General features: G+C 34.5%; 1 protein-coding gene across 1 annotated transcript; it reads left to right on the forward strand.

Annotated features, from left to right (window-relative positions):
• The first annotated feature begins 1,169 nt into the window (after window positions 1-1,169).
• On the forward strand, window positions 1,170-16,778 carry LOC112047641 (poly(ADP-ribose) glycohydrolase). Its single transcript, XM_052883727.1, has 11 exons — window positions 1,170-1,524; window positions 8,329-8,589; window positions 8,723-8,881; window positions 9,670-9,779; window positions 11,181-11,324; window positions 12,040-12,116; window positions 13,125-13,290; window positions 13,663-13,793; window positions 14,654-14,841; window positions 15,649-15,886; window positions 16,429-16,778. The coding sequence occupies exons 2-11, from the start codon at window positions 8,362-8,364 to the stop codon at window positions 16,521-16,523; spliced, it is 1,536 nt and encodes a 511-aa protein (XP_052739687.1). The 5' UTR covers window positions 1,170-1,524; window positions 8,329-8,361; the 3' UTR covers window positions 16,524-16,778.
• Window positions 16,779-24,548: the final 7,770 nt, after the last annotated feature.

A 24,548-nucleotide genomic window follows, 5' to 3' on the forward strand; every position in this document is an offset into this window, starting at 1 on the left:
TTTTTGATTATCACATCTATTCTATACTTATAATAAATCTGTAGAGAGGTCAATTCTGTACATGAATATATTTCCAAAATAACTATTAGGGGGTGATTAGTGATCGATACAACACAGGCAGGTAACACTTTCTTACGGGCAAAGAATGAAATACCAATGTTTGTGACCGCATGCGGCAACATAAAGAATTTAGTCAGACCTTTAAACAGATACTAGCTGACGCCGCGCGGTTTCACCCGTGTGGTTCCCGTTCCCGTAGAAATATGGAGATAATAAATAGCCTATAGCCTTCCTCAATGAATGGGCTATCTAACACTGAAAGAATTTTTCAAATCGGATCAGTAGTTCCTGAGATTAGCGCGTTCAATCAAACAAACAAACAAAAACTCTTCAGCTTTATAATATTAGTATAGATTGTGATACCAACTTGTTTTTCTCTTTTCAGTTCATTAAGCAGTCGGGATTTTTGTTTTATAATAATATTTTTTTTAAAGCGATAGGTACTACTGTAAGGGATGGATTAAAGAAGTCTAAGGGCAGACGAAGTCGCGGGCGTCCGCTAGTTTATATTATTAGTATGGATAAGAGGAAATGGTTACTGCGATGTTTTATGATGCTACTCGTAAATGATGTCTAAATCGGTATCGCAGTAACTTCGAAAGGGTACAGTACAGTTTATTCAACCTATAACCTTGACCGATTAGGTATGCGATATCGCAGTTGCCTGTAGGGTGGTAACTGGCAGGTGCCAGCACTATTTGAAAAATAAAGAAAATAAAAGAAAGAAAAAAATCCTTAAAAATAACACGGTCACGGTTACACCTTCCCGAATGGCCCTCTAAGCCAAGGTCCGAGTCTCATAGGAGACGCCCTTAGAGAGCCGTTCCGTCCTCTTCAGCCTTCGGGTCTCATTAGGCGATGCTTCTGCGCTCGCCCAAAACCCCCGGTGACGCCGTAGTGGTCCCACATCCCACATGGAGCCATCGGCACTTACTCAACATGAAAAAAAAAAATGTTTCCGTTTCAATTTATTTCGCAATCCGACGCCATCTATGACGTAATTTACCATATCTCCGTAGGTATAACGTGGCGCAACATTTCATTAATACTTTACAATAGTTATGAATATAAATCTATATCAAAAATAACAATCTACCGGCAGAACAAGATCATTTCAATATTTCTTCTATCTATTAATCAATTGTTGATAACTTCGGTATTAAAGGTACTTACCTAGCTGTCAGTTATCTAGATACTCCTATATATTCAAAAGCGAAACTCTGATTTGTTATTTTCCTCAGTAGCCGCATGTGTGACACACGTGAACGAATAGTGCAGGTGTAAATAAAGAAACAATTTAATTATTATCACTGTGTACCTTAAATTCTTTGAGTCCTTCGGGTGAATTTCAAAATTCAAATCAATGTAAGTACAATCTCATAGTGTTGACTAAATTCACTTTATTGTATCAAGCTATCAAGATTTAAGTGATTACGGATACCGATTAATGTAACAACTTACAAGGTAAACCACTTACTAGAGTACGAACTAATAAGTAGGTATCAGTATTTTGTTTATTGTATGTAACGAGTATATGGTTATAGTGACCTTGACCATCATTGAATGAAATAATGAATCAGATCAGAGTGGTTTGATATGGAATGAATGAAATAGAGGAAATAGTAATGTTATGAGTGTTATTACATAAGTCAGCTACATAGACTATAGGAAATATGTATGCTATGTTATGTATGGTAAAATCTGTAAGGTAAGTAGGTACACTTATACCGATTTATTTAGACTACTAAAATCAGTATTATTGATTTTTTTGATGGACCCACTTCAATAACGGAAAATATCATGGTATTTTTACATGGTATATTCAGTAATGACTCCGAAATTGTTGACCGATTTTGATAATGCATCTTTGAAAGTTATATGACAAGAAGGTGACAGAATAATGCGTTTTATAAAATCGGTTGAATATTGCGTGGATTTAGATACAACACGGAGGTTATGGGTTCAATTCCCGGCTGGGTCAATTGAAGTTTTTTTAATTGTTCCAGGTCTGACTGGACTTGGAGACTTCGGCCAAAGTCAAAGTCAAAATTCATTTATTTCAAATACCTAGTCTTAGTTTACAAGCTTTTTCGAAACAGCAAAGCTAGTCTTTCTATCCTACCGGCAAAGACGTACCGCCAAAGCGATTTAGCGTTCCTGTAGGATGTCGTGCAAAAATCGAAAGGGGCGTGGATTTTCATCCTCCTCCTAACAAGTTACCCCGCTTCCATCTTAGATTGCATCACTTACCATCAAGTGAGATTGTAGTTAAGTTAAAAAATAGGTACCTAATACTTATTACGAGTTTATTAATGATAAAACGAACTTACCTGTACGTGAAGTTCTATCATAATTATGCGAGCTGCTCAATTCGAAGCGATTAATATTTACTTGTAGTACTGGTTCGTATTTCTCGGCCATTTCCACGAATTGTTTAAAGAAAATCTAAAAAAAAGATCCTAAAACACTATAACACAACAAAGTGAACAGTTTCCGCTCAGTAGCGCCCCCATGTCGGTAATGGCGCGCGCGCTCATACGTCAAAACCTTCATTAAGTTCAAAGCTAGGTATCCTGAAAAATATAATGTAGAGCACAGGTATTTTTGCACAGTGGGTGGGATCTAGGGCGGGTGATAGTATTAATCGCTTCGAATTGAGCAGCTCGCATAATTATGATAGAACTTCACGTACAGGTAAGTTCGTTTTATCATTAATTATGCTTCGCTGCTCAATTCTCGCGATTAATATTTACTTGTAGATGTTTAAAGCTAGAGTGCAAAAACTGTGCTCTATCAGGGTTAATAAGTATAAGGATAAGTTAAGGATTATTTTACTAATGGTTAATAATAGATACAATCTCGAATACAAATTAAGATATATATCTAGCAATGTAAGTAGTATTACAATTAATATACTAGAAGTATATCTATAAACGAGATATATAAAATAATAAAGATCTAACAAGATAAATCAGTAACTTATTAAGTATGAAAAACTGAACAACCAAAAGAATCATTAGAATTTGAGACAATTTCTCTACTACGAGTATAATACAACTCGCAAAGACTGTTGAAGTCGTGCTCCGCCCAGCGGTTTTAGGTATTAAGTCTACGTTAACTCGCATCTTTCGCTTTGGAAGCATGGCGTGTGTGAGCTAAACACGCTAGTGTCTACAACACTCTTGTAGACCACGTCTTTTATCCAGTGACTTAAGGTTTAACTAGTAACATTTGTATAAGGCTTCCTGTAACTAAGAAAAAGATTATCACTTCCAGGTTTCCTAAGAGAAATAGTCTTATCTTTATAAGAACATAAAGTACACGCTGGACATATTTCAGGGTTTTCATTAAAAATGGTAATTTTAACAATGGATTTTGAAGGTATTAGGCCTTCATGTTTAAATTTAATCTGAAATTTTAATGGTTATGTAATCAGATTGAAATATAATATTTTTCAATTGATTTTTTGAAAACGTTTGAGCTGTCACTACAGCTAATAAACATATCATTTTAAATGACAAACTAAAAATTTCATTAGAATATATAGTTTGTATAAAATATCTACAATCCAAAGGAAATCGTATTTAGGTTTAGGAGGACGGGATTTAAATACACCATTCATAAACCTCGCTATTTTATCGACGTCTATAAATTGTTTCCCAAAACGAAATATAAAGCTGATTTACAACAGTTAAGGCTACCATATTGATAACCTATATTAAAACGCTTTGTAAAAAAATACAAAACATTTGGACTAGAAATAAATATAAATATTTTGAATGTTGCAAAATTTATACTCCACTTTAAAATAACAATCATAATGTTTTACACTGCTGGGGGGGCGGAACACTGATGTGTATACGTGTAATTAAGAAGATTCTTAATAAAGTTTGCCTTATAAGGTCGCAGCCGCCAGGATAAGGCTTTTTTGAAGTTTGTGTTACAACCCATAGCATTGTCTGTAATAATTTTATTCAAAGTTTTTAATAATATAACAAAAGGAGGGAAAGCATAAAAGAAAAATTTACCAATCAGTTGTGAAAGCTGATGATGATGTGAGGGCATAAGAATCAGCTTTCCAAGAAATATATTTATCGCATTTAGAATTATATCTACTAGCAAAAATATCTATTTTAGGCATCCTAAAATGTTAATAATTTTAGAAAAACATAAGAGTTCCAGTTCACACTCTGTATGAGTTTTATTTTTATAGATTTAAAACCAACCATAGTATTTTCTGATGACTTAATTAAAATAGGAAGCAAATATAAATAATTTTCATTCCTCGCAAAAGTATTTCATGCGGGACTTTGTTCAAAAGTGGGAATTGCACGCTTCCTATGCGATTGATACAGGCGATAGCAGTTGTGTTGTCTATTCGTATAATATTTGGACATTATGTAAAACTTGCAAAGATCTTCAACAAAAAAGAGCAGCAAGAAGCTAAAAGTATTAATATGAAGCTCTTCTTCTTCGCTTGTCTAAAAATCATTAGCTTGTTGACTACCGCAAAAGACGCTCCAACTAGTCGTTGAATCATAAGCAAAGATTTCAAAAATATAAAAAGTATTGCGAATACGACTGGATGTTATTATCCCACCGAGTAAGCTCGTCAATGAGAATATTTTTGTGTAATTTCAAAATCTTGTTGTTCAAATTTTTTTTTTTTTTTTTTTGTCTGTCCGACTTCAGTGTAACCCCCAACCATATTCTACAACAGGACAAATTGAAATTAATAAACCAATGAATTTAGGAAAGTCTCTTATTTCACACCTGTCTATAGAATTTAATTATTTCAATTTCAAGTTTGACTCGTTCAATTTTTTCACTTCACTTGCTAGCTTTATACAGAACCTTTTTTGTCTAAATTAAACCCTAGAACAATTTCATAATACGTATTATAACCCCAGATCAATCAACAAGCGAACTGTAGAATCAATGCTTTGATACAGGCAATAGCAGACATTCTGTTAGACTGGTGACATTCAGAATAAGTTTTAGAAATAAGCAAAATATCCTCCAAGAATATATTAGACAAAATTATGTAAACGTAAATGTTCTACTACTGGTAGCTTTACTTTAGTAAAGACTAAAGGTGCTGTATTTACCCAGAAGGTAAACAATTAAATTCATAACAATTATGTTGAAATTCAAATCGTAAATACTTTTTATAATCTGGTTGTATTAGTATTAAAAAATAGGCGTCTTTTAAATCGGCAAAAGCTAAAAAACATCCAGGAGAGACGAGCTTATTGGCGGTTCTGAGATCCTCCATTTTAAAATGTGGAGTTTTAATATATTTAAATGTGGAGTTTTAATGAATAATAAATTTATTCAAAAAAATTGTATTAATAATAAATTAACAGTTTAAGTTTAATATGAACCTTTTTTCGCCATTAGGTTTGGGGACTAAAAAATCACCCTCCTCTCTATAGCATGGCGAGATAGCGACTTTTTAAATAAGATTAGCTATTTTAATTTAAAAATCTTGAAGCTTAATCTTAATAGGTTATTATTATTATTTTTGGATAACCGGTAAACTAGAAAACGGAACTTTATATCCCTTTATACAAGATAAAACAATACGATCAAACGTCAGCTTGCGCCATACATACAAGAAAAGTTGTAACCTGCCAGTCACCTGGGGAACTAGTATCCCCTCTGTTTGTAGAGGGCATTGTGCCTGGTCGCACACGATGGCGGCGCCTTTTGCGCTGTACCCACAGTTCGATGATGCATCGTCTCTGTTGATCTGCTGGTCTTCGATTCACAGTCTGCGTGGTCGACTGTGGGTGCTTCCAGTTTAAATTATTTTGTGGCGTAGAGGGTGTGACATTCTTTGTAACGACTGGCTTGGGTTTAGGCACTCTTGACTCCATTTGGTAACAGCTTTCTTAGCTCTTAGTTTCTCAAAAAATACTATATTCAGACAGATACGTGCCTCTTTTGGATTCCTCTAGAGCGAATAGCTTGTAGTTTATTAGTCAATGTATAAATTAAAAAAATTCACCTAATTTTTGTGTCTATGCAATGAGTAACACATACTTAATAAGCGTGCTGCGGTACTGAAATGCTTCAGTAGGTTGTGATTGATCTCTGATTTCTCTGATGCTAAAGAAATATCTATAGCAGTCATGGTAGTTAAAGCTGCCAATGCTACACCAATTTTGCCTTGTCGAGTTGTCAAGGAACTATCTTTCTTATAAAGTAAAACGGAAACCGCAGCTTTGACCTTATCATTTAAAAAAGGTGGCTTTAACATAGAGCAATTAGCCCAAAATGGGTATTTATCTTTAAATTCTTTAAATTTAAACCATTAAGAAAGTACCTCTCAGTCGTGGCGCCATGTCTTTATGCACATCTTTTCCTGATAGAGGATCATCTTCAGGAGCGTCACCTGTACATCGTTGTTGTTGAGTACATCATCGTTCAAGTGGATAATATAGTCTGCACTACTCTCATCCTCTGGTGGTGTAGCTGTAGCTGATGTGGATGGTTGTTGAGAAAGGTTTGAAACTGGCGATGGCTCAGTCATGTAATCACTAAAGTTGCCATAGGTCTCTGACTGTGGTCAGGTTGGTTGTGACAATCTAGCTCATTTTCAGAGTTATTTATTTCACATTTCACTAAGGTAACTCGTCTTGGAGATTTTGTAACAGTAAAGGTAATGGTCCCGAAAACCATTCGCATCACAATCAGAGATATCTCGTACTATTATTGGCCAGTGAAAGTAATGATCCCGTAAACCATTTGCATCACAAACAGAGATATCTAGTAAGTACTATTATTGGCCAGTGAAGGTAATGATCCCGAAAACCATTCGCATCACAAACAGAGATATCTAGTAAGTACTATTATTGGCCAGTGAAGGTAATGATCCCGAAAACCATTCGCATCACAAACAGATATATCTAGTACTATTATTAGCCAGTGATCGAAAAACCAATCGCATCACAACAATGGTATCAAATACTATTAATAGCCAGTGAAGGTAATGATCCCGAAAACCATTCGCATCACAAACAGTGAAGGTAACAGTCCCAAAACATGTACTGTTCGCATCACAAACCGTGAAGGTAACAGTCCCAAAACATGTACTGTTCGCATCACTTAATTTGATACCTAACATATTACAATGAAAACCAATAGATTTGTTTGCATCTCAAAGCATTGCATGTTCCTTGTTATGAAGGTACTTCGACGAGAGTTTGAACGTGTATACTCATATCAAACTCTTTTTATTGTTTGTATCACTTTTATTTTAACATTACTTCTCATTGCTTGATTGCACATTCACGATAAAAGGTCAAAGGTACCCACAGAAGTTATAACATGAAGGTAACAAATCCCATTGTATTGTCCGCATCATTTCTATTTTTCCATATGATGTGAATACTCATACCAATGCCATTGTATTATTTGTATCACTTTTATTTTACCATAATTCGTCTAATTATGCACATTCAAGATAAAAATTCAAAAGTACCCACAAAAAGTCAAATTACAATTACAATACTTTGCCAATTAAAAAACACTAATTATAACAATACCCTTGATTACTACTCGTATTGTAGGCATTAAATTTGCAAGTTTAGCTAAGATATGAAAAAACTAAATTCTAACTGCAGAGAGAAGGTATGTAGGTAGGTAAGTGACTTTTTATGTGATTAACTTGGGATTTGAAGCACGTAATTGCTGATTAAGAATAGGGTATATTATAATTTTACTGATTACGATTACTAATCAGAAAGGACTAACCAGATCGCAAATAACGGCATGTAGATGTAGATCGTGAGTATGTTTTACGTCATCGCTTTCGTAATTTTGCCTCCAATTTCTCAATCCGGCGTAATAAATACTCGCTATTATCACTGCCCCTGTGCTTACGCCTTTTTCCCATGTTTAGAGCTGAAAAACACTAAGAAACGCACTAAAAGAAACTTAATATTTAAGAAAGTAAAATACGAGGAGTGGCCGGTACTGCACGAAAACAGATAATGAAGGTTTTGACGTATGAGCGCGCGCGCCATTACCGACATGGGGGCGCTACTGAGCGGAAACTGTTCACTTTGTTGTGTTATAGTGTTTTAGGATCTTTTTTTTAGATTTTCTTTAAACAATTCGTGGAAATGGCCGAGAAATACGAACCAGTACTACAAGTAAATATTAATCGCGAGAATTGAGCAGCGAAGCATAATTACTTCCAATGTTACCAATAACACTAACTAATACTAATTATGAAAGCTATTATTATCTTATTTATTACAGTTTCAAAGAACTTTATCTACGTAGATATACCTAATGACTGAAATAAATAAACAAGAATTTGCAAATGCAATGTTCGGGTCTCAAGGACCCTGGCAATGCCCGGAGTTCCCTGTTGTGGAAGCAGGAGATGATCACACAGTTCTGTACGAGATACCTAGCGACGGGGCACAGGGGTCGTACAGACCCACGGTAGGCGAGGACAAGTGGGACTTGGATCATGTCAAAATGCCGTGCTCGGATCATAATTTGTATTTTATAGACGTAAGTACTTACTTTTTTTTAGATTATAGTTTAATTTTTTTTTTAATATGACCTCTCCTATTGTATTGTATTAATCGGAAAGGAATGGGTAGGTACGAATTGTAGTAGTCTGATAAATATTTTTTTTTTATAGGATAAAGAAGGCAATGTTGGCAAGAGATGGGATTTGATAGTGGAATCACTTTCGAAACCGATGCATAACAGCAAAGATATGATGGATGCAGTATTGACTTATCAGGCCCAATTCAAGGGAATTTGGACTTTTAAGGCGTTGCATAAGTTTTTCAATGAGGTTAGTTTCGTTAGCTTTTCTATTCGATGATTATTTTTTATTGCTTTCGTGTTGAGAAGTGCCGATGGCTCCATGTGGGACCACTACGGCGACACCGGGGGGTTTGGGCGAGCGCAAAAGCATCGCCTGATGAGACCCGAAGGCTGAAATAAAGATAGAGGACGGAACGACTCTCTAAGGGCGTCTCCTATGAGACTCTGACTTCGGCTTAGAGGGCCATTCGGGAAGGGGTAACCGTGACCTGAGTGAATTATTCCGGACGCCTCCAAGATCGTGAGTTAGAAAACCCACGTCCGGGTGACGTTAGATATCGGGGACTTCGTCTTCGCCGGCGACGACGCTGTGTAGCTTGTGATTGTGTTGCCCGGGAAGCATTGTCGGTCTACATCGATGACTATTAAGTAAGCAGAATAGATAGATATACTTTATTTGCACACCACAAGGACAAATACAAGTAAAAGTTAAAAACAAATTAGGAAGATATCAGCATACAAAAGGCGGCCTTATCGCTAAGTAGCGATTTCTTCCAGGCAACCTTCGGTTTAGGAAAACTTAAGGACATCAGCAGGTGGCGTAAAACGAAACAACAGAATAGGTACTTATTCAAAATATTCTTTGACGGATTTATTGAATAAATATCAACTTTTGAATTGGACCTTAAAATAATTCATAATCTTTATGTGTACCTACTTACTTGCATAAAGTAAAGACGTACATATTAGTTACATTGTAATCTGCGAATTTAACCAATGCCATTTAAAATTAATGAAAATCGTATTTGTTTTCAGTATTTGGACGAGTCTGAAAGTAAGAAGTTTTTTGAAGAAACGCTACCCGAAGTGGCGAAAATAGCTTTGACTTTGCCAGACTTAGTAAAATCCCCCATACCGATGTTAAAGTAAGTATAGGTACTCTCTACAATAAGAAATATAATGTTTTCCTGTCTACACTAATATTATAAACCTGACGAGTTTGTTTGTTTATTTGAACGCACTAATCTCAGGAACTACTGGTCCGATTTAAAAAAATATTTCAGTGTTAGGTAGCCCATTTATAGGAAGGCTATAGGCTATATTTTATCCCCGTATTCCTACGGGGCGTCTACTAGTTTCAAAATGAAAATAATTATATGTAGGTACTTAAATAGGTATCTTTTTGCAAATTCTTGTCAAAATACATAAAAAGTGATCGGATTTGTATAGTTTAGGGAAGTGGGAACGCCATGCAAAAATGCACTGCCTGGAGGTATACCTATTCAATGCATTATTAGTATTAGATACTCGTTACCTATGTACTTGTATTGGAGAAGGAATTTCAGATTTTGTACAACTTCTATTCTAGTGTCTACCTTAGTTAAAAGTGCACGATACTGGGCACGATATATATATGATATTATATCGTTATCAACCCATATTCGGCTCACTGCTGAGCTCGAGTCTCCTCTCATAACGAGAGGGATTAGGCCAATAGTCCGCCAAGCTGGCCCAATGCGGATTAGCAGACTTCGCACACGCAGAGAATTGAGAAAATTCTCTGGTATGCAGGTTTCCTCACGATGTTTTCCTTCACCGTTTGAGACACGTGATATTTAATTTCTTAAAGTGCACACAACTGAAGAGTTGAGGTGCATGCCCCGGACTGGATTCGAACCCACACCCTCCGGAATCGGAGGCAGAGGTCATATCCACTGAGCTATCACGGCTCTACATAATATTACATTGATATTATATACCTATTGTTAAATGTATTACTAGCGCATGAAAAATGAGGTCCCCAAAAGAGGAAATTTATACACAACTCAATGTTAGTTGTGGTCAACAACGAACGTTATTTAAGCAAATAATACCTAAATATCGTCTACAATATCGAGTTGTGTGTTCAGGAAGTGTAAATACTATATATACATTGTATTGTATATAATGGAATTACAGACAAAATTGTGCATGTGTGCGCTCAGTGTTGTAGCCTATAATTCGGATACATTCGGATCACTTTTTGCGGTGATTTTGTAGTTACGTAACCGGTCTATAGTATAAAATCATTATGGGTAGTAGGTATATTTTATTAACTACTAGTGGCTAGTTAGGCACCCTACCGGCAAAGACGTACCGCCAAGCGATTTAGCGTTCCGGTACGATGCCGTGTAGAAACCGAAAGGTGTGTGGATTTTCATCCTCCTCCTAACAAGTTAGCCCGCTTCCATCTTAGACTGCATCATCACTTACCATCAGGTGAGATTGTAGTCAAGGGCTAACTTGTAAAGAATTAAAAAAAAAAAAATCTACCTATTTGTTTTCAGAAAGGGCCAAAACAAATCGGTGTCACTAACGCAATGGCAGCTCGCTAGTTTGCTGGCCAACGCATTTTTCTGCACATTCCCTGAGAGAAACAACAAACGAAGTGAATCGGATTATAGAACATATCCACCTGCGAATTTTAACTCGTACGTAGTTTTTGCTAATTTGCACCTTGACTGCATTGGTCCATAACGTCAGGTAAAATTTAGGCGAGACAGTCAATAGAAACTGAGTTATGGGTCTTTGATACCCTATTTTTCTCTAACATTGCGAGAAAATGGAGTAATCCAATTATCATTAACAACCCATATTCGGCCTGTTGAGCAGTCTCTTCTTAGAATGAAAGGGTTTAGTCCACCACGCTGGCCAAATGCGGATTGGCATTACACACGTAGAGAATTAAGAAAATTCTCAGGTATGCAGGTTTCCTCACGATGATTTTTCTTATACCGTTAGAGACACAATTTAATTTATTAAAACGCATATAACTGAAAAGTTGGAGGTGCATGCCTTGGAGGTGCGTGCAGATTCGAACCTACGCTCTATCGAATGTCTTATGAACTGGGCTATCACGGCTTGCTACAATACAATTCAAATAGTTTATTTTATTAAAAATTAAAAGTACAATTTATATCAATACGGACATTTGGCAATATTATTTGGCAATAGACAAAAAGCAAACCATTGTTTTTTCCCTAGATAGATAGCTAAAATGCTATTTATCAACATTCTGGTATGATAGGTACAATGAAGGAATTTTTGAGCAAGAGAAGAAAAATTAAAATTATGGAAATTGAAGTGCCTAATTATTTCCAGTGCTGAGTGAAATCAACTTTTGAAATGAACTTCGATGTGTTTCAGCTTATATGACAGCGGTGGCCCAAAAGTGATGGAAAAGTTGAAATGCATTTGTCATTACTTCTCCAGGATTTGTAAAGGTATACCTACTCCTAACTAGCTAATTAATATAAGATGATATTGTGGGCTACTCTCGCCCATATCATATTAGCCGTATAAAACCTTTGTCTTTAATATTACTTCCGTATTTGTGAACTCTTGTGTTTGTGAACTTTTATACTATATCCGTGCCTGTGCAATAAACTCTTTTATCGTGCCTACCGCTATCATTTCTCGCTCCTTCTTAACTTCTACTGGACTTTCTCTCCAACCTATTTAATAGGGCGACACATCTTCCCTATAATATATTAATAATTTAGTATAACCATTATCAGCCGATAGACGTCCAATACTGTATAGGCCAGATGATATAAGATAACCAGCGAATGCCCAAGACTTTGTCCGCCCTTAGAGGCCCGCGGCCTTCTAGCAAAATCTGTTGGAGGTCTACAAATTATAAACTACCTCCCTGCCTTTGTACGATAAGCGGTTTTCGATATATGGTTAGATGTGACCTTTATAGCAGCAGGTTGTGGGATTATAAAATACTAGCGGACGCCCGCGACTTCGTCCACGTGGAAATCAATGTAAAGTTTTAACCCCTATTCACTTTAGAGGTTATATTTTAAAAATTCTTGAATCACATTATATTTCGTATTTTTTTCATGATTTACAGACAAATTTTTATAGTTATATTTAGTATAACTCTAAAAATGAACGATTTTCCATACAAACTTTCAAACCCCTATTTCACCCCCTCTTATTTTTACTTTAGGAAAGGAGTGTGGATTTCATCCTCCTAACATTTTAGCCTGTTTCCATCTTAGATAGCATCTTCACTTACCATCAGGTGAGATTAAAATTAGTCAAGGGCTAACTTGTAGAGAATAAAAAAAAAGTACCCTATGTTTTGCTCCATTTACCATTATACCAACTTGATCGGTTCAGCAGTTTTGTCGTGAAAAGGTAACAGACAGACAGACTTACTTTAGCATTTGTAATATTAGTATAGATTATGCTACCATTTAAAAAATCCTTTCCTTCTTCAGAGCAACCGACTGGGGTGGTGACATTTTCTCGTCGCCACATATCCGCAGAGGATTGTCCCGATTGGTCGAACTGTTCATTGCCAATATCAACAGTTCCTCTATTTGTGGATGCTGAAACTCTGATCGAGGATGCCGAAGGATGTATACAAGTGGATTTTGCTAACAAGTAAGCTATTTAAAATAAATAATAAAATTATTAAATTATTGTTAGTGTTAACTTATTGCATAATACAACGGAATTTATTTAACGGAGATTAAATTATTCCTCATCAAGATATGACTTTGAGTACAACAGAGGAAACCAGACACCATATTGTGGAAAAGAAAAAATCATCATGTTGAAGATCTATGTAAATTGGGGTATTATTCAATCATTAATTATTAGGCTTCCTTAACCAAATTTCTTAAATTTCTTTCTCGCCAAATCCGTTATTAGAAGTCTTGCGAGTAGTTTTAGGTATAAACTACTTCACTACCAAATTTCATCTTTGTTCTTCAAGCGGTTTTCGATATTGACCTTTCGGTGTGTATATTTTAGATTCATCGGAGGCGGAGTGTTGCGTCGCGGTGCGGTTCAGGAGGAGATCAGATTTGTTAGTAACCCTGAACTGATCGCGTCTCTGTTGTTCACCGAAGTCATGGAGCCGACCGAGACTGTCTGCATCATAGGTAGACCTTGTTTCGTTAATAAAAAGCCCATCATACAATAGGTATGGGTGTGTATTCGTTTATGTATGTTCACAGAGGCTCACAAAGGCCTCACAAAGGCTCAGCCAAAGCTTTGAAGCCAGTTAATAAAAAAAATATGTAGGTATGTAAGTTTTTATAGCATAACCAGAAAACAAAACCTCAGCATGTTGTGAAAAAAAGAAACTAATTTCTTCAAATCTATCTAATTTTATAGTTCTAAATTAGGATCAGCTTATATGCATTCATTCTTTTAAGTTCGTAGCACTGCTTCTCTTGGTCATATATTATTTTTGGTAACCATAAAATCCTTTAGCTATCCAGTGATGTAATAAAACACCAAACTGATTTATACCAAGGTAATTGAACCCCGATTTTATTACCACTGGTTTTTTGAATTGCCTTCCACAATTAAATTAGGCAAGGGATTAGGGACGGATATATTAAAAAATATGAAAATTACATTAGTTTTAAAAACGAAGCAATTTCAAATAAGTGTTGACGTCAAAAAAATGAAAGTTACGTTTGCTCTAAAAACGAAGCAAATTAAAATAAGAGTTGACGTCAAAAAATATAGTTACGTTAGCTCTAAAAACGAAGCAATTTTAAATAAGTGTTTACGTCAAATAATATGAAAATTACATTAGCTTTAAACACGAAGCAAATTTAAATAAGTGTTTACGTCAAAAAATATGAAAATTACGTTAGCTTTAAAAACGAAGCAATTTTAAATAAGTGTTGACGTCAAAAAATATAGTTACGTTAGCTCTAAAAACGAAGCAATTTTAAATAAGTGTTTAGTCAAAAAATATTAAAGTTACATTATCTATTTTTTAAACCAGGTAGTGAACGCTTCAGTACGCATACGGGTTACAGTATGAGCTTCAAATGGTCGGGAAGCTATAAAGACGAAACCCCGCGCGATTCCCCCAACAGACGGCGTTGTGCTGTGTTGGCTATGGACGCTCGGAGGTTTCCTAGACCAGAGGAACAGTACACCAAGGAAATGGTTGACAGGGAACTTAACAAGGTATACACCTATCACAGAAATACAAAAATGTACTTTTATGTTCTCTTTATTAACCCCCGACGCAAAAAGAGAGGAGTTAGAAATTTGAGTCTGTCTGTCTGTATGTATGCCTGTCTGTCAGTCTGTCTCTGGCACCATAGCTCCCGAACGGATGAAGCGATTTCAATTAAGTTGACGGCCTCCGTGGCGCAGTGGTATGCGCGGTGGATTTACAAGACGGAGGTCCTGGGTTCGACTCAAGGCTGGGCCGATTGAGTTTCAGCCAGGTCAGGCTGGTGGGAGGCTTCGGCCGTGCCTAGTTACCACCCTACCGACAAAGACGTGCCGCCAAGCGATTTAGCGTTCCGGTACGATGTAGTGTAGAAACCGAAAGGGGTGTGGATTTTTATCCTCCTCCTAACAAGTTAGCCCGCTTACATCTTACATTGCATCATCACTTACCATCAGGTGGAATTGTAGTCAAGGGCTAACTTGTAAAGAATAAAAAAAAAGTTTTTTTTGTATCAAAGGTGCGGTACGGGCGAGTGTTCTTAGACATATTTGATGAAAATCGGTTGAGCCGTTTAAAAGTTGTGGGGGGTGAAAGTGGGGAAGGACAACCGAATGTCTGCAAATACCGAGTGGGGTCTCAAATGAAAGCGCACTGAAAGAAAATATTGACGACTTCATCGAGAGTGTAACTAATAATTTCATGAAATTCGAGGGTTTTTCAAAATTTTCAATTTTGTTATTATAGCTCTAAGCGCGAATTCCTTTAAATATTACTCGCGCGTTGAAATTTACTTAAAATGTACTTTCATATTTCAGGCATATGTCGGTTTTTCATTCTACAGTAGGCAAGAAGGCATGAATTACCCCGGGGTAGCGACGGGTAATTGGGGTTGTGGGGCTTTCGGGGGTAATGCGCGATTGAAATCGTTACTGCAACTGATGTCGTGTGTCGTCGCAGCCAGGCCGATAAGTTACTACACCTTCGGAGATGAGGAGTTGAGGGTCGATATTGTCAGGGTTTATAACATGTTGGTGGAAAATAACGTTACTGTGGGTAAGTTTATTGGTTTTTTTTTAATTCCCATTCCCCTCCAGTTAGTAGGGGAAAGACTTGTTACTAGTGGGTACTACAATAGACCAACGGGGCGGGGATCGAACCACAACCTCGGTGATGAGTCCGACCGCTCTTACCGTTGAGCTATTGAGGCTACTGATTGTTGTTGTTGATTTCGATATTTTTAATAATATTTTTTCATTACTACCAGCATATTTCATTGGTCCATATGGAGAGGCCGCCCTCTTTATCGGGGAGAGGATTTTACCTCTTGACATCTGCATTACGTTTCCTCACGATGTTTTTCCTTCTCTCAAAATGAGGGGGGTTAGGCCTTAGTCCACCACGCTGGCCTAATGCGGAATGGTAGACTTCACACACGTAGAGAATTAAGAAAATTCTCTGGTATGCAGGTTTCCTCATGATATTTTTCCTTCACCGTTTGAGACACGTTATATTTAATTTCTTAAAATGCACATAATTGAAAAGTTGGAGGTGCATGTTTATTTATTTGTGTTTAATATAATATTATTTTGTTCCAGGTGATCTGTATAAATATATTCTTCAATTTTGTGAATCCGATGTTGAAAGAACTACCTTGTATGGATATTTAGAGGACAGAATACAAAACAGATGATATTTATCGTGTACGACGCTATGTAAGTTTTACATAAATTGTTATGTAGAAAGAAAGTTAAAATAAAACACATACCTAATATAATTAAAATTATTTATTATCCTTCCTCATATTTCTAGCATACTAAACGTAATAAGTGTATAATAATAAATAATTGAATAGTAATTTAGTTTTGAAATATTTCAGCCATATACATATTAACTTCATAATAGGTATTAACTAAATTAGACATGCAAAGTAGGCAAATCATTATTGTATTAGTTTCATATAAACGTGGTTCTATTATGCAGTCAATTTGCTACAGAATTTTGCTAGACTAATGCGGGCTCCACACGGTCACACATGTTCGACGTGTTAACTTCTTAGAGAATAGTAGGTACATTCATACATTCAGTTTCATGTAATTAAATCAATAAATAAAAATACAGAAACAAAGAAAGAAGAAAGAATTATCTTTAATAATATAATACACTTTGTTACACACTACAGTATCGTGCCCCACCACGGGGGTGAGTATTACCCTGACGCCTCTACCACTTGAACACTTAATAAAATACACAAGTAACAGAGTCACTAGAGTCATAGTGTTTAGAGTCAGCGTCGACGGAATAAAAAAATATATAAATTCAACCTAAAGTTTAAGTAAATAAAATAATAATAATATAAAATCACGCTTTAACAGCGCGTTATCATTTTTTCTATAGCGTGGCTTGTCGGTTTTTTATTTAAATTACGTGGTTTCAGAAATTGGAGGAAATGTATCGATGACTACTTAGTGTGTATTATGACACTAAAACTGCTGCAGACACTTCGTCCGTCGGCGTTGACTTTTATGCATATATTACAATTTATACATCACTACCCCTGCCACTCAAAGTAGGCATATACATCAGATTTAATATTTTATGTACAACATTCATTTAGTAGCATACACATTATTCTGTATGTCTAATATCCATATAAACATGCACAATAATAATAATAATACCAAATAATACGTTTGTTCTTGGTTGAAAATTATACTGTCGAGCATGTGCGAGCGTGTAGTCCCTGCATTTTAAATAAACAGTTAAACAATATATTACCTAGCGACATTTTAAAATAATTGTTTAAAACTCTCTTAATTACAAACTTTGGCGAAATATAACAATATACTATGAACCATTAGAACAGCCTAGCTATCAAATGCACTGCTGGTAACTTTCAATTTGTTTGTAACATTTTGTTCGTCCACATTTATATAAAATGGATTGTGTTGTAAAGCGCAAAATATACCATAAACAAAGCTAATCTTACAATTCTCTTTTATGGAAAACTTATTAAATAAACCGATAGTTCCATAATATATTACCGCCTGTTTCTAGCTTCAAAATGTAATATTCCAAAACCCTTAAACGTCATTATTTATTTATAACGCATAGAGATAACCTATTTTTTCCTGTGTCTATCAATCAATCACATTTTACCCTCAATTTACCCATAATAAAAGTGAATATTCAAAATCCTTGAACTTTGAAATCATATGGGTGTTTATGCTCGGTAGCCGAAATTTGAAATTATTTCATTTATTACTTTAGTATATTTTTGCCCATCAGAAACTTTCCAGAACTCTTCAATTCCTAGTTTAGGATATGTCACACAGTATTTTTTTCCGTTTTTTTGTATATCTATATATTCTATGAATTTATAGGTATACAAAAATATGTATTTGCTAATGATAAATCCTATTATTTGTAGTGGGAGTTCTATAGCCAGTTAGTTTAGATTAGCTTTGTTTATGTTTATTCTGTAGAATAATATATATTTATGATCTAAAAAACTTTTTGGTAACAGACGCGTCCGCGGTTTCTTTTTATAAAAGCAGCAAATACGACGTCTCTATGGTAAGGTAACTTGATCATGTTACTTTATCATAGACAATTCATTTTGATTTTATATAGTTTAGTACTTAGTTTTACGTTTTAAGTACATACTAAATGTGCGTTATACAAAAAAATATTTTTGTGTCGTATCTAACATTACTAAAAAATGACGTATTTACTCTTTTATAAAAAAAAAACGCCAAATAAATATGTATAAACAAAAGTACGATAGAATAGATGCGATGACTAGAAGTTGTTAAATACATCAATAACTATCAACGTATGTAAATTTAATTTTTGTTAATCAATACTTGTTAAAAAACTAATTTGTACATTAAATCAATATTGAAACCTATATTTTGTTAAATCTTATTTTACTTACTAAAGCGTAATGATTAATATACAGGGGAGAGGGATAGTATTTGCGAAATGCATTGAGATCAAAAATTAGTAATTTTACTACAATTTGTTATAATAATTAAAAAAGAACAACTAACAAATTTGAATGATAAAATTAAGCAATTATACAAAAATAAACCACTGTAAAATTTTTTAGTATCTAAGTAATTAATACTAAAAGACAATCCATTTTATATGTCATATTAGAATTCTTTGGTACTTTTATATGTGGACTTGTTTTTTGCTGTAGTGCGACAGTTGTGCGACAGTCTTGCGACGGTCGTGTGGTATTTGTGCGACAGTCGTTTGTGCCATAGCGACAGCTGCTACATATATTGGTGTATCATTTCATAATCATAATACGATGCGGCAGAAGGTTAAAATATGTGCATAATGCACGACAATTCACTGGAAAACGTAACAGCTTTTATTTCAATGTAACATTTATCACTCAACACTAATTAGTCATTCTTTTTTATATAAATTAAAATTTAAACAAACATTCCCTATTTTTACAACAACTTCGTCCAACAAATAAGATAAATTATGATACCAATCACTTGTCGTTTGCAAAAGTGTTTTTACCAGTTACATTGAAATAAAATACTGTAATAGCTGGTAAAATTTTCAAGAACAAATATAATGCTATTTCACATTTTTTTTTAAATAATGTATCAATATATAAGTAACTTCTCGAGATTTCAGATACACTAAGTTTGGTCTTGAAAATCGAACAAGCGAGCATCTAGCTAATATGCCTTCTGTAAAATTAGTTCAATAGGAACTCAACCTCTTTTAGTGTAGGTAGATGCCAAGTATATTGAAATAACTAGACAGATGGTTTGTACTCATAAAGGTGTTTGCCGAGTGAGAAACATATCATTAAGTTAGACTACCAATTAACAATTTTCAATTACCCACAGTTGCAAAATAATGCATTACTCTCTTACATTAAAATAGGAAAAAACTTAGTCCATTAGAAGGTAATATAGTCCAGTAGCTTATATAAACAACGTATTCGTAGATATAGTTCCATTTTGTTCACTTCCGCAAACAGCATGTCTTCAATATTTATAATAATATATTCCATTCATTTATGTTACAAGTGACAAAATCCACATATATTCATTAAACAAATAGCTTAACGCTGTCCTATTTCAATTCTCTTATATTACATTGTAGCAAATCTAGGGTATATAAAACTATATATGTAATTTCAAACGAAAGGCATCCTGATAAAAGCGGCTATCTGAGATTTTATTAAAAATGATTTTACAATTTCCTTACCGTAGATCGCTATTCATTTTGTTCTATATTTAAATTGAAAAATTACTTTTATGTGTAAAATACACTTGAATAAGATGTCAAATGTACAATTTGTCTTATTATAATAATAATTATTTTTCTTTACTCGAGCAAAACGGAACGGTTATGGGAGAGATAGTGAATTATATAAAGGGGTTGAATGGACGATCTTTACAAGCGTATATCACAGACACCTGTAGAGGTATCCCTTTGCTAAGCTATAAGTAAACAGCCTGTGCTCCATTTTTACTATGTAAACAAAAAAAAATATATACTGAAGTATGAATTGCTACAAAACCAAAGGTTTTAGGTTATGACACTTTGGTGGTAAACAACTTGCTAATAAAAACATCAATGACTTGAAAGTAACAGAGCAGGCTGTTCACACCTAAACTATCCCGATATAAGTTATCCAGAACAATGTGTGGGACATCCAGTGTAGTGGTATCGTCAAACTGTGCAAGCGATAATGATCCTAAATGATTGACTATACAGTGACCAAAATTGCGTGCACATGTTTAATCGATAGAGTGTCATTTTACTTAACTAAATTTTACGCTTTGTGCCTTTATGGTCTTGAGATGTCTAAGCATGACTGAATTTGTATTAACTTTCCAGTTCACAAAATAAATAAATTAACTAAAATAAATAACGGATGTTCGTCTTGAACCTCAATTAGTAGGTTTATGACTCGCTATATTCTTAAGTCAGCCACTGACGATCAATTATTCTCATGATTTTGCAGCGCTAACGGCAGTGAAGACGTTTCATAAGTCGAGCCGACATGCACGCAGTGACTAATACACGATCAGTTATAGTCGTGGGTGCTGCAGAAATCTGAGAATAATTGATCGTCGATGGCGTGCATTATGCCACTCACCTTCCGATAAGCCCAAATGCCTACTGACAATTATTTACGTAATAATAGATTACTTGAGCCAAAAATATACGACTACACCAATTTTATTGTCTTTAGATTTTTTTTGGTTCGATGTAATGACATGCTTAAAAGCTACTATATTAAATAAGTATGTTTAATCTTAGCTCAAAAGTATCAAAATAATTAAGAAGTTTTCTAAATTGTTCAGTTTCATTATTCAAGTTTTTATATTGAAATAAGTAGTGATACTTATAGTATAAAATAATAGTGTAATAAAGCCCTGCTTAGACGTCCCAACCTCGGCGTATTGTATCTAATTAATGAATGATTACGAATTATCTTAGCATAAACACAGCGACACCCTGTCACCCGCCCGAGAGGTCCCGGGGCAAAACGCTAGTAAGCTCCTAAATTAGATATGACGTCATATATGTATTTACATTTTGGAAGTTGATGGAAAATCTCCATTTTAAACTCATTTGTGTGTACAATTTCTTGTCATGAAAGCTAGAGATTTGGATACGAAATTAAGTAATTAGTTTAGTCGAAACTATCTGTTAATTTAATACATTATATTTAAAAGATTTAAGTCAATAAATAATATATTTTATTAATAATGAAATGAATATCATGCAACACAATTCATCCTTAAGCAAGCATACCAACGCCTTTTTAACTTGTACAGTTAAATCAAGACATTATCCTGCGATGTGTTTCCTGCCTATTGAAAATTTTCAATGTCAATATAGCAAATTGTTTATATCTTTATGGGAGTGACATCATTGAAATTTATTTGTTTTTAAATATGCTAAAAAAATTTCTTTCACACCAATGTCTTCAAATAATATGAAAATTGCTCGAATACTAAAATTGCTTTAACAATAGGATCTAGGAAATTATTAGTTTAATATGATTATTATATACGGATAGCAGAAAAATTAATCAGTTTATACAATAGAATATACCTTCAGAAGCTTTTATATAATACTTTCATAAGCTGGATCTGTACATAGTTTATTTAAAACCTGTGATCGTAACGGACGGCGCGTATATTTTGTTTCTAATCCGCTGACGCTACACCGCTCCCACGAGACCGATGTACCGTCAGCAACAAACTTTGGCAGAACTATTATGTTAGTTCCCTCTACCTATCTTTAATTTTCTCTAAGGTACTTTAAACCCCTAACTTAACCAAACGGTTATACCATTCATACTACCACACTATACCGTTAAATTATATTAATACATTTTGTAAACCTTATTAAAATCTAAAGGTCTATGAAGAAAGAGAAATGAAACGTTCAGATGAAACAATATTCTGGATAACTTATTATTTACCACTTTAATCATTAATATATTTGAAAGGTTAGGCGTTTTATTAACTCGTAGATAGACGAAATGTTGGTTCGTATTTTTTTAATTAATTTAATAGATAGCTACAGAAAACAGTGGTTAACAGCGCATATCGTTAAACGCTCACCACACCTCCCGACTTTATAGACGTCGGATAAAGTCGGATAGAATTAAATGTCATAGGTTTGTTACCTATATTGCAAGATGTGGAAAAACGTTTATCTCTTTTTGCTAATGCTGAAGCCATACAGCTGATATGATCACAATGTTTTACAGTTCAAAATAAAAGAACTGTTAAATTTGACATCAATAATCATGGAAATAATATAATAAACCTCCATGACTTCAGACTCATTAGCCTGCAAGAAACATTGCGTTGCTTTCACCGCGTTTCAAAATAAAACTCTAGGTATATGATGACGTAAGCACTTAAGAAAAGAAATAAATTATTAAAAAATAGAGTCAAGGAAGTGCTTGAAGCTAAACTATGCTAAGCGATAGTAAAAATAAATAAACGAAGAAGATATGACTAGATCTTTTGTGTTTCATTCCTAGAATCTACAATTCATAAAAGCACTATGCGCATTTCTCCGTATCTTTAATATAATATAAATAGATATATTATGCTTAATAATTCAGAAATCCTAATTTTTTTTACATCTGGGCCTCAATACTCTACGACACTGTAATCGCTATCATAATGAATTTAAAGAACTGCATAATATCACAAAAACTGCAGGACACTGTCAGTAACTTTCGTATGATTTTTTAATAAAGTGTGTTGTTTTGGGCTAAACTGTTTTTGTTGAAAGTTTTATAGATGTGTTGATTGTACTGTAATGTGTGTCATACGGTATCATACAGTCTCATGGCCCTGATTTCAATATTGGCAATCACCTTACTTACTAACATCGAACGGTGCTTATTACAATGAGGTATATTTCGGTGTGGGAGTTTCACAGGGCGACGTTTGTGGCATGTCGTCGAAATTCACTATAGGCACAACTCACAAGCCAAATCTCATCTCTGTAACGGGTGATTATTGTTTTCATACTATATTACTTGATAACAAACTAAAGTCTGCTAATGATGATGAACTGCATTGCAGTAAATTGTTATACCTTCCACAACTACAAATGCAGTAATGTGCGAGTACATATTTTAATTTCCCCAAATTCCTAATACTAATTCAAGTAATTCAGTATATTTCAAACCTAATTTAAATAACATATCTACTATAAAGTGATTGCAAACTTTTCCACAAAATTGTGAAAAGGAAGGCTTTGTTTTTCTGTCACTTTACTTTGTAGATTTACTGATATCAGAACATCTACTAATCCCATTAATAAAACTAAAAGTGCACCCGTTACTGCACATTCATTATTCTTAAATACATGCATGATACATTCGTCGCAATTCACTTTGTTCAAGAAGATTTCGACGAAATCGCTCTGTGAAACTCACCCACAGGAGACTTTAAACGCGTCGACACGACTGAGCATAAATATCGTCACACCGATGTCGTTTGGAGTGTAGAACTCGTGTTGCATAACATTAGGTACTACGAAATGTTACAGAGCATCAGAAAACAATGCGGATTATATTCATTAAAAACGTCATCACATTAAAATTGCATTATTATCGAATTGTAATATATGATATGATGTTCCATATTTTTTTGTACGGCTTGCGAAATATCTTGAATTTAATATTATATATATTTAATTTTCTAGAAATAAATTATATAGGTAATTAGATCTATACTACGTGCCCAGTTGCTCTGTAAGACTTGGCAGCAAATAATGTTTATAACACGGTTGTAGGTAACTCGTGCCGTGTAGTCCACCGTTCGACGATCTACCTATTTCGCCTAAAATCCACATTCGTTTTCACTTTATATTTTACAAACTTCCCAACTGTTTCAAGGCTACGCGAGCGCTACGACGAAGTAATTGCGAACGATATAAATATTTTATAAAATTTTAAAAGTTAAATAGTATTCTTTTTAATCAAATTCGATTTCGTAATACTAAGATGTAATGCGATCGAGTTTAGTTTATGTTACCGTTGCGCATGTGCAATTAAGGAAATCGAATTTATAAAAATAACAACTAAGTCAATTACGATTTGATTATGATCTGTTATAACATCACAGTTGATTCACTCAAAAGTTGTCCGTGATTCACAGAAGGACATATGCAGTTACGTTGTATTTTCGTTCTATTA

The sequence above is a fragment of the Bicyclus anynana genome, chromosome 9, assembly GCF_947172395.1.
Source record: "Bicyclus anynana chromosome 9, ilBicAnyn1.1, whole genome shotgun sequence".
NCBI classification, from domain to species: Eukaryota; Metazoa; Arthropoda; class Insecta; order Lepidoptera; family Nymphalidae; genus Bicyclus; species Bicyclus anynana.

Coding starts and splice junctions, on each gene's coding strand:
- LOC112047641 (XM_052883727.1), top strand. CDS start 8,362: ATGACTGAAATAAATAAACAAGAATTTGCAAATGCAATGTTCGGGTCT. Junction 8,590..8,722: donor ATAATTTGTATTTTATAGAC/GTAAGTACTTAC, acceptor TTTTTTTTATAG/GATAAAGAAGGCAATGTTGG. Junction 15,887..16,428: donor GGAAAATAACGTTACTGTGG/GTAAGTTTATTG, acceptor ATTTTGTTCCAG/GTGATCTGTATAAATATATT.